Here is a 13,578-nt window from a genome sequence, read left to right as displayed (position 1 = left end):
CCGAGACAGCGACAGGCCACGAAAAGACGAAATCACCCTCGTTTGACTCGACCTGCCAAGAGGCACAAGATGGGGCTAGTTTCGGAACTTCATGTTGGTCATTTTCAATTAAAAGTGTAGACAAATGAATGCCCTGACCTGAAAACATGTGAAACTTGTTTTGTACTTTTATTGGCCCACTTGTGTCATTTTCCGTATTTCATGAGCCGCATAATGTTTTGAAGAGGTAATTATGTTTTACTACATACCGTATTTATATTCAGTAAATTTTAATACTGGTGGGAAAGAAAAAAAAAAGAATTATTACTGTACGATTTTTATTAGCACATTTATTAATTATTATTTTATTTTATATATAAAGTAGTTAATTTCCTTAGTAGTATTTTTATATCATAAATTTGTTATTTTAGTGAGGTCAAAAAATTAAAAGTGCGTATGGATATAAATGAATGGGCATCAGGCCCTATACGTGTAAATCGTTTTTTCTTTATCGTATGTTATTATTTTTAATCAATACCAGCACTTAACTAAATATACTAAGATTTTCTTAAGAATAAATTTTAAATTGTGAAAATTAAATTTAAAAATAAATATCCCCACTAATTATTGTCATTTTGGCCATTTATTTGGAGCAGTTGTTGTTACGTAATAAATATCCCTTCCCTACATTTTCGTCCGATTTTCATCGTCTCGTCTCGTCTCGTCATGGTCCTGTTCTTCTTCTTCACTTTGAAAGCCTAGCCTTTTTATTCTCTTCATTGCGGACTTTGGATGCCCACGGATACCCTTCGGCGCTTACTAGATTCGGTAATTATCTGAAAGTTTCGTCTAGATTTATCATAGCTGCGGCGTATCTTCCAATTTGGACAAAATTTTGCATAATTCAATCTTCTTGTGTGTTTTTGCTAGTTGTATCCTTGATTATGCTACTGTTATGTATTGGAATTTCGATGATATCGCTTCCTCTTGCTGGTTTCCCCTATTTTTTGTCCGCTGCTGCTACTGTTTTTCATTCCCTGTAATTGGCGTGATGGAGTTTCGAAAGTCAGGGATGCTTTTGAGTTGAGGACCGATTTACTCTGGATTGAAGCTGTTTTGTTGCTAGTTGAATTGGTGATAGCTTCAATTAATATTTTTAAGGAGTAGCGGAAGATTTTTGGGATTCTGAACGGAAAGTTTTGCACTTATTTGGGTTCTTGTTATCGTTCCGGTCTAGTAAGAATCTCCGTATGGAAAACTTATCTTGGACGTGATTCTATTTATCATTTGGTTTACTTGAATTGTAAGTGCGATGCTGGGAATTGGCAATCTATCAAAGGATTACCGTCATTGTTCCTTTTTATTCATATAAATTCCCTATATTTAAATTTTACGTTTTTAAGCTCATCTTCCAAGGGAAAGGGATGTGTGAAATTTTGATTCTGCAGATCCTCTGCATTCTTACATGGAAGAGGCTAATGCTCTGCAATATATCATATTTAGTCTCTTAAGCATTTAATGTTGAGTTGAATATTCTGATCTCGATAAGAATTCCATCCTAGCTCTAGTCTTGAATTGCTTCATGAGCCCAACTTTCATGCAGAAGCAACTTCACATTTCTTTGGCGGGATTTTGGTTGGAGATGACGGGGAAAGGAGATTTTATGGAGGGATGATGAAAATGTCGGAGTCCTAAAGACTTTAGCATTCTCTGGTGTTTTTGAAAAATCGATTTCATTTTAGTTTATGCTCTGAAAGCACTTTTTGACTTGAATTCGATTTTTCAGGGAGGGCGTGGATCATCCTACTTCGATTAAGATAGTCAAGGTCAGCTTCTCCGGTTGCTTTACTATTAAACTTATATTTTACAATCTTTCCTCTTCTCTGCCATTTTCATATTTCCGTCCCTGTCTCTAGGCTGATGTTCTTTTCCTTACGCGCTTTCAACTTTTCTTGAACATGTATCTCCTTTTGTTTTTTTTGGGTCAGGATTCGTGAAGAAGGAACTCCTTAAATCAGCGTTATAAAATCTCACTACAGGTTTCTTTCCAATGGCTGTTATAAAATATTTTGGTAGCATTGAGTGACGTCGTTGAAAAAATCATGCAACTTTGTCCGTGATTATAGTAAATATGGACAGATCAGATACCTCGGGCTTTGTGAGTGGTGGATGTTGTACAATGGAATTTCTTTGCCACCATTGTAGATCTTATGGCTCTGTATGGTGAAGTTTATAGCGCCTTTAATTTAACCTATTGTAGTGTAGGCGCATGACATAGAATGGATCTAAGCCAGGAAACTATACTGTATTCCCATGATGCTGAGCTCAAGATAAAAGATGACATAGGTGATACTACATTATCGTTGAATGGGTTTGGCTTTGGGAAAGCCAATACAACCCGTTATAGCAGTAGAAAAAACAGTGGTGGATTGAATTTCTTCAACTCTTCTGATGATCAATGCAGGTTGGTTCTGGGACTGGGCCGGCCTCCAAGGGCATATGATAATGAATTCTTCAATCTTGGGTCTAAAAAGAGGAAGGAAAGAGACAGCGCGTTTCCACAGTGCATGCAATCTGACAGTGATTCAATCCTTCAACTTGGTCTTTCTGGAGGAACTTATGAGGCATCATGTATTCTGGACTGTTCAGGTTCATCTGAGAATGAAGCAAATTTGTCCTGTCTTTCAAGCCAAACATCTGCTGAAAATAGCTATCCAAAGCTTCCTGTTGTTGATGAGGGTTCCACCTCGGCAAAGAAATCAGGTAGCTACATGGGTTCACTTCTACTGGCTCCAAAAACAGATACTGCTAAAAGTTTATTGCTGACACAAGAACCATCTGATGCTAAAAATTGCTCACTTGGCCCGTCATTATCAGAGAATCGAATGAGCAACTTCAAGAGATGTAATTTTCTTGGATGTATGAAAGGCGCTCGAGGTGCTTCGGGATTTTGCATAGGACACGGGGGCGGACAGCGATGTCAGAAGCCAGGCTGCGATAAGGGTGCTGAGAGCCGCACGGTTTATTGCAAGGCTCATGGTGGAGGGAGAAGATGCCAACATCTGGGCTGCACTAAAAGTGCTGAGGGGAAAACAGATCACTGCATAGCCCATGGTGGTGGCAGGAGATGTGAACATCCAAGCGGGTGCACCAAGGCTGCAAGAGGCAAGTCAGGACTCTGCATAAGACATGGAGGAGGCAAGAGATGCAAGATCGAAGGGTGCACTAGAAGTGCTGAGGGGAAGGCGGGGTTGTGCATCTCTCATGGGGGTGGGCGCCGGTGTCAGTACCAAGGATGCACAAAAGGTTCCCAAGGAAGCACCACGCTCTGTAAGGCACACGGTGGTGGAAAGCGTTGCTCGTTTGCAGGTGCCATTTTTCTTTAAGAAAAATCAGTTATCACTTATTTAGCTATATCTCCCTAGTTTATGTTTTTATAAAGAAGACAAACATGTTCTTTTTTCAAGCATTAATATAAGTTTTTCATTTAAGTTTATTCACTCAATTGAAGATTTTCTAGTATGGTTCGTTAAGGAAACAAATGCTGAGATGCACGAAGTTTCAGAGCTTAGGTCATCTGCAGATAATTTGGTTGATATTCTAATTTGGACCATAAATTCCTTTTACATTTTAAAATCTGTGCAAGTAATCCCGTTAGTAAATATGTAGTTTATTGATGAGATAAAGTTCTTTCTAAGTCTTTTTTTTTACCGATAATCTTTTAATATGTCAAATTTCTTTTCCTTTTTATTTTGTGGTAGATTATATGTCATGCTTCTGTGAGTAAAATAATTGACAAATGATTTGGGGTTATTTACGCGACCTCGAGTCTTGGGCTGGAAGGGGAGGAAGCAAAGGTCCATTGTCAAGTGTTAAATGCTAGAAGAGTTAGCTGTATTTGGCACAAAGTGTAGCAGTTTGTGCATTTTAGCCTTGCATATCGAAGTCTTATTTTGACTCTTTGTTCATATCAAAATATTTTAGATTTTGTTGGGTTGTATTGTTAAATGTCATGGTCGTTGAGATCACTTAATAGAATGGAGAGCAAGAGAATAATGAACAATGAGTTAAAAGTTAACTATGGGTTCTCAACCAAAACTCATAATACTTCAGATTTTATTTAATGACCTTGCCTATTTAAACATTAACTTAAATACAACAGGTCTTATTCCATTAACAGGGTTGATTACATGGGTTGCACAATGCTATTGTACTCTATCAACAATCAAATTTTTAGATAAATTGTTAATCAAAATATCCCATCCAATAACTTTATTGAGGGTTTTGTTTGGTCTTATATCCTTCTTCATAAGACTCAAAATTGCCTGTTCCACCTGCTCTTCCATCGGCCTGTGTACAATTTAAATGTTTGGAAATTACTGGATCATAATGTAGATAAGTTGATTAGATGATTATGAATTACTGTTGCTGCCACTGTCTGCAGGTTGCACCAAAGGGGCTGAGGGGAGCACACCACTATGCAAGGCACATGGAGGAGGAAAGCGCTGCCTCTTCAATGGAGGTGGTATATGCCCCAAGAGTGTCCATGGAGGCACCAACTTTTGTGTTGCCCATGGCGGTGGGAAGAGGTGTGCTGTGCCTGGCTGTACCAGGAGTGCCCGTGGCCGAACTGATTGTTGTGTTAGGCATGGCGGGGGTAAGCGATGCAAGCTCGCAGGTTGTGGGAAGAGTGCTCAGGGAAGCACGGATTTCTGCAAGGCCCATGGTGGTGGAAAGAGATGTGTCTGGGGGGATGGTAAGTGTGAGAAATTCGCAAGGGGTAAGAGTGGCCTCTGTGCTGCTCACAGTAACTTGATGATGCAGGGGAGGGAAATCAACAAAGGAAGTCTGTTCAATTCAAGACTCTTTCATGGTCTTGTACCTTCTGCTTCCATCGCTCGTAGTGGTTCTGAGAACAACAATTCCTCCTCGGGGGTCACTGTTGTTTCTGGGCACAACGATTCTACGAAAGAGCCAGAAAAACTGCAGTATCTTATACCAGAGGAAGTGTTGGTTCCGCTCTCAATGAAGTCATCATCTTCTCTTCCGCTGTTCTTGGCTACCGAGAAGCCAAAGGAAGGTAGAAACAAGGATAATTTGGAGAAAGACATTAATTTTGATATCCCAGAAGGCAGGGTTCATGGTGGTGACTTGATGTTACATCTTGGTGGAAATTTCAAGAATGCAGCCACTGTAATCTGGAGGGACCCAGTTGGCTCAAGTGTGTAAATTCATTTTAGGAATTAGGAACATGTTTATCCTCAAATTGTGAATAAGGTTTCTGCTGCTTGTTCAGTATCTCATGTAAGTATAGTGTTGATTGGTGGGTTGCTAGGATATTGTTTGTGGTTTGATCTATGTCTTCCATTCTTGAATAAGGTCGTGTCAGACAGCAGCACAATGTTGAGATACTTGGCTAAACTAATTAGCCAAGTTAGTTGACACATTAAAAGGGATGGTCCCTTTTAATAAAAAACTGTACCTTAAAATTATCAATGTTATGTATAAGTATCATTCTGTTCGTTCTAGCTATATGTGCACACTTCTGCAATATCAACATGCTTCTTGTACGACTCATTTTTCTGGAGAGGGCAAATTGAAGTCTTGTACGAAGTCTGATGGCTTGTGTCTTCCAAAGACCTGGTATTTATAATTAGGTGTTTTTGAGAAACAGAGCTTTGTCCATGGTAGATATTACTCTTCAATTTGCTTTCATGAAAACAGGCTCAATGTTCACTAAAGATTTTAAGATAGTTTTTTCTTTTAGTAATGAAACAATTTTCACCTTTAGGTATTTGCTGCTAATTTATTATGATTATCGTCATCTACCATGAAGCAACATCGTTGTCAAAGCCCACTGAGACTTCAAGTCAACAAGTCTTCTTCTAAAATTCAGTAATAGTACAAGGTAAAAATTAATCACTAATTATTATAAGAATATAATAGATATTTAACATTTACTTATTTCACTATTTAACATAGATATATTTAAAATATTTTGAATTAAAAATTCTTATTCTTCTAAGTATAAATCTAATCAAATTTCTCTAACCATTATTAAATTACTAAAATCCAACTATATCATACACTCTATACACAGAAAAATTATTTGTAAAAAAATAAACAATACTCAAACAAAATAAGTTCTGTGAAGAAACTACCAAACAAAAATTTTGATTAACCAAATTCAATTTTTATCAAAATTTAATTTTTAAAGAGCACATTCATTCTTCAATCAAATGATAAAAACTGAACAAAGAAAAGGAGCACATTCATTCAAAATAACATCTCGTTAAAGTCCAATTCAAACGCCAATAATCAATAGTCCCAAGAAAAAAAAAAGTATTTGATTTTTCATTATTTTTAAAGGCTATATTTAGGCTTTAAAACCATGCTTGATTATTAGAGACTTTTGTTTTTCTTTAATATTTACAACAAAAGAATCTTGAAGATTTGGTAATAGTGCGCATCTTTATCATGTCATTAAATTTTAGTAATTTAAAGAATAAAAGATTGGTAAAAAAAAAAACTTATACTTACTTTCGAATTTAATTATTCTCATTAACTAGTTTTACTAAATTTATAAGTAATGGTTATATGTATTATAGTTCGAGTTTAAAATATTAATATTAAAATCTAAAATCTAAAAGGAAATCCTTTCAATAGCTAATTAATATCAATCAACCCTCAAAAGACTCCAAAATTTCAGTTCTTCCCAAGACCAAAATGAAATTAAAATTTAAGGATAAAAAGATAATAATACCCCTGATTATTATTTTTGTTTAAAACAATAGATTAATTGTCACTCAAGCTTCGGTGGCCAACAGATTGGAACTCCGACCTTTGGCAGCCGAACCTTCGACCTCTAGTGGTCGTGAGAGGATTTTGTTTTTAAAATAAGGTAGTCAAGGGAGGATTTAATATAATATTATACGAAAAATTGTAAATGACAATCCTCTATGTTAAGAAAACACGAACAAAATTACGTCCATGAGCAAAATTGTTAATTTTCACCTCAATCTTTTCTCTTAGGTGCAATTTTGCCCTTATTTTTTTAGTAGTGCAATTTTAACCTTAATCTTTTTGTGTGTGCAACTTTACCCCTTAATGTCAAAATCGCATCCAAAGATCAAAGATAAAATTACACTCGAGAAAAAAAATTAGGGACAAAACTATACCTGAGAAATAAGATCAGGGACAAAATTGCACCACTAAAAGATAAGGGGCAAAATTATACCAGAAAAATAAGATCAAAGTCAAAGTTGCACCTTAACCCTTGTTAATATTGTGGAAAGAACTAAACTAAATGACTCAGCTCTAAAAAGTTAGGTCCTTTTTTTTTTTTAATGATACATTATATCGTTTTAAGTTTCGTTTGGAAGAATTACTATTTCCATCCTTTTAAAGAGGTGTTTTCCAATTAAGTAATATAGCATTATATAACTGAGAATGATGAAAATATCTATCTTTTCTGGTATTGTTCGCCAGTTGGATCTCTTCGCTCTGTTGATGAAAAATTAGTACCAATAAATGCTACTCCTCCGGTCCTTGATATAAGACTCATCTAACTAATTTGATTAGATTAAGGAAGTTAGGTAACTTAGTTAATTATAAGAAATGTGACACATTTTTCCTAAAACACTATAATCATCTTTCTTAATACCCTATCTCCCTCTTCTACTTGATTATGGTTGAGGGAATACCCATAGGGTTAATTTAGAGAAAAATGATAAATATAAGAAATGAGTCTTATATTTAGGAACAAAACCAACTCAACAATTGGATCCTATATTAAGGACCGGAGGAGTACAAAACAAGAAAAATAATATTATTGAAGTACTTATTATTTACTATCTCTTGTTTTTAATGTAAGAGCTAATTTGACATTTAATTTGATTCTAAATATAAGATCTCATTCCAATCCATTTTTTATATTTATTTATTTTTTCTCAAAAAGGTCCTTATAGTAGTTATACATATTAAAATTTCATCAAATGATAGTTCAAACCAATATACATGAACATGATTAGTAAGGGTATTTAGAAAAATCAACATTTATTTACTTGAATTAATAAACTAGTTCTTATATTAAAAAAGAGTTAGTCTTAACATTCTTATTTGAATCAAGCATACATTCATTCTCATATTAGGCTATCTTAATTTTTTTAAAATAATGTATTTTAGCAATACTTGCTTGTCCTGATTATTTTCATGGGTGATGCCACTATATATGGATTCCATTTTGGTGATTCATTTCAGATGGCCGACGCAAGTACAAGAAAGAGGCAAAGGCAAGCGGTTCTTTCTTTCTTCCATCTCCTTTGCCATTTCAAATTTCAAACGGTCTTGGAGTACAGCAGTGAGATCAGAAGATAATAGCTGAGAAAGGAAAACAGGCAGAGCAACGAAGAAAGGAGAAGGAGAAAGAGACAAATCCCAATATTAATATCTCTGCCTCCATAATTAATAAAGACAAGCAGAAATAAGGGTTCATTAAGAGAGTGAGATTCAGAACTGAGCTAAACTAAAAACATGAGTTCGACCTAGCCCATGCAGTTCATAACTTGATTCTAGTACTTTTGAGAACCTATAAACGACAAGGTTCATCAATATTCCATGCGACGGCGGTAAATGTTTTTTTTTAGAAAAACTTGTGAAACACGCAGTGTTGTTACACTCATTTTCCTATTCATCATTCCCATTGGAACGCCAGAAAAGTATTAGTTTTTTTTTTTTTTTTGCGCAAAGCTTATACATATATTGGACTTATTTGAAATCTCATATTAAAAATTTTTGGATTTTGCTAGAGATGTGTTGGGATTTTGCATGGGTTTGACTTCGGAAAACCTAAACGACCCGTCATGGCAGTACAGTAATGTTGTTATATATAATTAGGTTTCTACACAAATATTATATATCTGCTTTCTCAATATATTTTTCAAAAAAAATTACGTGTGCATAGTATTTTCTTACCTATTTTCTTAAAAACTATTTCTCTATATATTTGATATATATCTATCATATATTTATTGTTCATGTCATATACTACTATCCATTTTACACATCACATAATTTTATTTTTCATTTTTACTTGACATTTGCCTCTATCATTTAGTTGGCATATATTAGAGGTGAAAGCCTCAATTTTTTTTAAAATCAATCATCAGTCATGATATTTCTAAAGTTTTTAACCTCTAGCAACCTGTAATACTTTTGTTGTTCTGATCATTATTTAATCTTTATGTAGTATACTTAATTTCTATGTTTGCTGGGACATCTTTTTCCCTTCTTTTCAATAATTACCAATTATAATTATCATCAAAGCGAGACTGATAATGAAAATCGAAATATGCCTAACTATAAAAAAAAAAAAAAAGAAGAGAAGTTATAGATTCATAAACTCAGGTGCAAGTGTTAAATTGAGAGCTTCGAAATTTTATTTTTTCTTAATTAACGTAGAATAGTACTCTGACGTATACATTAATGGGAACATGTTTCTAAGTAAATGAAAAGTATGAATTGTCTCAAAAGACTCAGTGATAATTATGCAACATTTATTTTAATAAAAATTATATTATAAACTTTTGAATTGTGTAATTGAAGAAGGACAAATCCCAAGCAAATAAAAAAGAGAAAATATATTTTGAGGACGCAAGGTTAAGTTAATTCACTCAATTACTTATATATTTTGAATGAGAATTATGATTTTCCCTTTTGACCTTCTGAACTGTTCCTTGAGACATCACATGAAGACTCTATAAGCGTTCACAGGGGCATTAGATGACAAGGGACAAGTGAATTCATTTTCTTGACAACAACAGAGACACGAAAGAGACTTGTCTTTTTTTTTCCCCTTTTCCTCAACCCCATTAAAAAATATTATAAAAATTTTAAAATCCTAAGTCAGGATAAGACTTGTATAAGTTTTGATAACAATATAATGACAAATAATGACAAATTTTTATATAAAATAATCTGATTCGTAATTTTATAATTTTATGGATTTTTTGTGATTTTCCCTGATGTTTTTATATGCAAGTTTCTTTTTTAACAGAAAAAAAATATGAGAAGTATTTGCTTTTCCTTTTTGCCTTTTCAATTAAAAAATCAAATGTGTATCTTTCTCAAACAAGAAAACGATTTTAATATATATTGTATGTGTGGTTGCTGAGAGCCTCTTTATTTTAATGTTTGCTGAGAAGCAAGCAAGCTAAAAAAAGCCTCTTCAAACAGCAATAATATTTAAGACAACTGTCAGAAAACTTTTATCTTCAGACCAAACTAGGCTGATTCATTTCTGCTCACTCCTACACGTTAAACGTGATAAAGTTGGCATTATAGGCAGAAACCACTAAGCATGCAAAATATGACAGGAAACCATCATGTGAGCATAGAGGAATCTATTTATCTATTTATTATTCAAACGTCAAAATCTATCTTTCTTCACCATCCACAAGCTAGAATAGATAAAAGGAAACAACACAGCAATCTATGAAACGAATTCAACTTTGTTCTCTCTCTCTTTCTCACTAAAAAACACAGAAGTGGTCCATTTTGGTGATCCAATTCAGATGGCAGACGCAAGTATAAGAAAGAGGCAAAGGCAAGCGCTTCCCTCTTTCTCCCATCTCCTTCGCCATTTCAAATTTCCAATGGCCTTGGAGTGAAGCAGTGAGATCAGAAGATAATAGCTAAGAAAGGAAGACAGGCAGAGCAACAGAGAAAGGAGGAGGAGAGAGAAAGAATGATACGGACGTGACAGTAAAAAGAGGTTGGGTTCCTAAACCACTGATTCCAAGCAAGCAAGCGCGCGCGCACATATATATACACACACTTCTGCATATAAGCTTTAAAACCCTCCAGAGGAAGGATATGATAGTTTTCGTGTAACAAAATGAAGTAGCGTCTAGCATGTGCAAAAAGCCAAATCAACTCACGATAAAGGTTTCATTTCCAGACTGCTGCTTTCTACTATTAATCTCTTAACTTTTTCTCTTTCCATGATCTCACAAAATCTTCCCTCTTTGATGCAAATATTACCGTTCTTATGATCCTGCTATTGCTCTCCCCTTCGGCATATCTTCACAAAAGAACGCTATGTAATATCCCAGCAGCCCTCGGAAATAAAAAAGAAGAAAAGACAAACTGATTTTCCTTGATTCCTGAACGATTTTCTTATCAATGTCTGACATGAAACATGAGTGAGAAAGAAACAGCAAGAGATAAGAAAACATCGAGAATCTGCTGGGTACTTATAAACGGGTTCTCATTATAATCATAGCGACCCACTTCTGTGTTCTCTACATAGTCCATCCATTTGCAATTTGCAAAAACTTCTTCACCCCTATTGTCATTTGGTTGTCTCGCAAAAATAGTATTTGGGCTCATCAGAGAGGACTGGTGCTTCTTTCTCTTCTACCTGGTGAGTGGTGAACTCTCGTCTTAGGATTTCCTTTTTCTCCGCTTTCTTCCAACAACATCACAACTTTTTCTCCCTTTTTCTTGTTTAGATCATCTAGGTGATTCAGTCCAGTGGAAACTTTTTTGGTCATGTTTAGACCAAAAGTTTTGTTTCCTTTCCCGCCATTGCATTATGATCATCATCTTGCTGTGGTTGTCTGTGGATTCTTGGATTATCTTTCTTAGTTGCTATGCTGTCGTTTTTACTTTAAGCTGTTATTATTATCATTTTTTTTATTTTTTTAAATAATGATATAATGACATTTCTTTGTAAATGTTCTTTCATTGTGTACAGAGATCGTTGCCTCTTTGTATGAAGAAGAGAAGTGAGGCTCTAAGAGAACTCAAGCCTCAAGATGCTTTTCCTACACTCTTTTTAAGTTTATCTACTTTGATGAAGATAAGCTTTTTTATGCAATATTCGACTGTGATTTTGATTAATGTGAGGTAACATTATTTTCATTATACATTATTGTTTTGTCTTTTTTCCTTAATTTAAAATCTAAATTGATTTTTATTTATTGATGGTTTATATTTGACAACCTAAATTTCTGATTTGTTGTGATTTTTTCACCTGGCTAGTTGGCCTTATTTTGAGATGCTGAAAGAAGAAATCATTCATTCAGCAAGCCAGCGACTACATGCAAGAACATGGAAACTGTCTACAAGCTTTAAATAATAAGCTTGTCACAATTATTGAGGGGGTTGTAAGTTGGCATAGAGAAGTAGATTGGCATCACTGGGCTTCTATTAGAAGCTTATCTTCCCATTATGAGAGTTGGACACCTTATATTCAGGTATGAATTATAAATTCCTTTAAATTCTTTAATATGTTTAAATATACATTCATATCAAATATTTTTTATTTCTTGACTTTTCAGCAAAGTGTTTCATTCGCCAATACACTAGTGGATCATTTTCTTGCAATTTTTCCAATGCTGCTAATAAATCTAAGATGTCATACGCTCGGACTCGAATTGTGGGGAACACGAGACTTTCAATATATTGAAGGAAAAGATCTCTAATGAAACTCTAGTTTGTTATAAATTAAATGAAACATATGACAATTTTTAATGGGTTTTAAGAATAATTTGTGCATTGATCATTTAAAAATATTCCATGTGAGATATTACCGAGCTTCTTGTGATTTTGTATGATTTGGGTGGGAAATTAAATGGGTATAGCCCAGTTCGAAAGGAACTTTAGAGAAGTCTGCACAATGATACGACGTTTCGTAAAGGAAGCCTGGCTCTTCATTAGGTACTATTTGGTACAATGAAAATAGATGGGAGGGGAGAAAAAGTAAAATTTTAAAAACTCTATTTAACAAATTGAAGATGTGGGGTTTTAAAATTTTAACAAAGAGAATAAGTAATATAAAAAAAGTAGTAAAAATTAATTAAAATCTTTTAACTCTTTTTTTAATTTTTCAAATTGAACTTAGTAAAATTTTCTCTCCCCTTTCTTTTCCTCCATCTTCCTCATAACAAACAGACCCTTATCCCAAAAAGAGCCTATTAACTGTTAGTCATTGCATTGCAAATAGGTGGCAACTAGCAATCAACAAGCAGAATTACAGTAAAGTCCTGACAACGAAAAATAATTATTAAAAAATCTTAATAACAAACTAAACAGTCTGTAATGACAAGTTTCAGAATAAAAAATAACAACTTTCGTGATTTATTTTGTAATTATTTTCTTTTCTTAAAATCTCATTGTAATTCTTCTCAACAGATATTGTCTTTTAATCCTCTTCTTCTTGGGCAGTGACTTACTTGGCACATTTTTCGACCCCTGCTTCTGGAACCATATGTGGATTCTCTCCCTCACACTTCTCACTCTCAGTCCTCATTTTCATCTCTGGATTAAGAGCAGATTTAGTTGAACATTATCTGGTGTGATTTCAGTAAGCAATTATTTCGAATGTTACACAATATTCACTGGTTGGTGATATTTGGAGGCTTTCGACATGTCTCTCGCAATCTGATTACTTTTCTTCGGAGTAGCATCGAGCCTGATTCCATATCTTGTGTAGGTGAAGAAGGCGAAATCATGTATTATCAAGAAGATTACATCTATTGCATTTCATATTAACACTTTCCTGATTTCTCATACTCTTAAAATTACAAAAATTGTGAG

The 13,578-nt window shown here is 34.3% G+C and overlaps 1 protein-coding gene across 5 annotated transcripts; it reads left to right on the top strand.

The window, feature by feature from the left end:
• Positions 1 to 876: 876 nt before the first annotated feature.
• LOC114738231 (uncharacterized) lies at positions 877 to 5,507 on the top strand. 5 transcript variants are annotated; one of them, XM_028926497.1, is made up of 4 exons: positions 877 to 1,661; positions 1,766 to 1,805; positions 2,444 to 3,348; positions 4,424 to 5,507. In XM_028926497.1, exons 3-4 carry the CDS (start codon positions 2,547 to 2,549, stop codon positions 5,206 to 5,208), a joined length of 1,587 nt encoding a protein of 528 aa, XP_028782330.1. In that variant the 5' UTR covers positions 877 to 1,661; positions 1,766 to 1,805; positions 2,444 to 2,546; the 3' UTR covers positions 5,209 to 5,507. The 5 variants fall into 5 exon arrangements, with proteins under 5 accessions (XP_028782330.1, XP_028782193.1, XP_028782257.1 ...); XM_028926360.1 differs by adding an exon at positions 1,968 to 2,018 and having other exon boundaries at positions 877 to 1,805; XM_028926424.1 differs by having other exon boundaries at positions 877 to 1,805.
• Positions 5,508 to 13,578: the final 8,071 nt, after the last annotated feature.

Source organism: Neltuma alba, unplaced genomic scaffold, assembly GCF_004799145.2.
Source record: "Neltuma alba isolate B1F8T4 unplaced genomic scaffold, ASM479914v2 tig00000454_pilon, whole genome shotgun sequence".
Taxonomy (NCBI): Eukaryota; Viridiplantae; Streptophyta; class Magnoliopsida; order Fabales; family Fabaceae; genus Neltuma; species Neltuma alba.
This window is presented reverse-complemented; position numbering and strand designations above follow the sequence as displayed.

Bases quoted from the DNA above. Each gene is read 5' to 3' on its own strand.
- LOC114738231 (XM_028926301.1), top strand. From the start codon at position 2,259: ATGGATCTAAGCCAGGAAACTATACTGTATTCCCATGATGCTGAGCTC. The intron at 3,349-4,423 runs GTGCCATTTTTC...CACTGTCTGCAG, and splicing joins AAAGCGTTGCTCGTTTGCAG to GTTGCACCAAAGGGGCTGAG.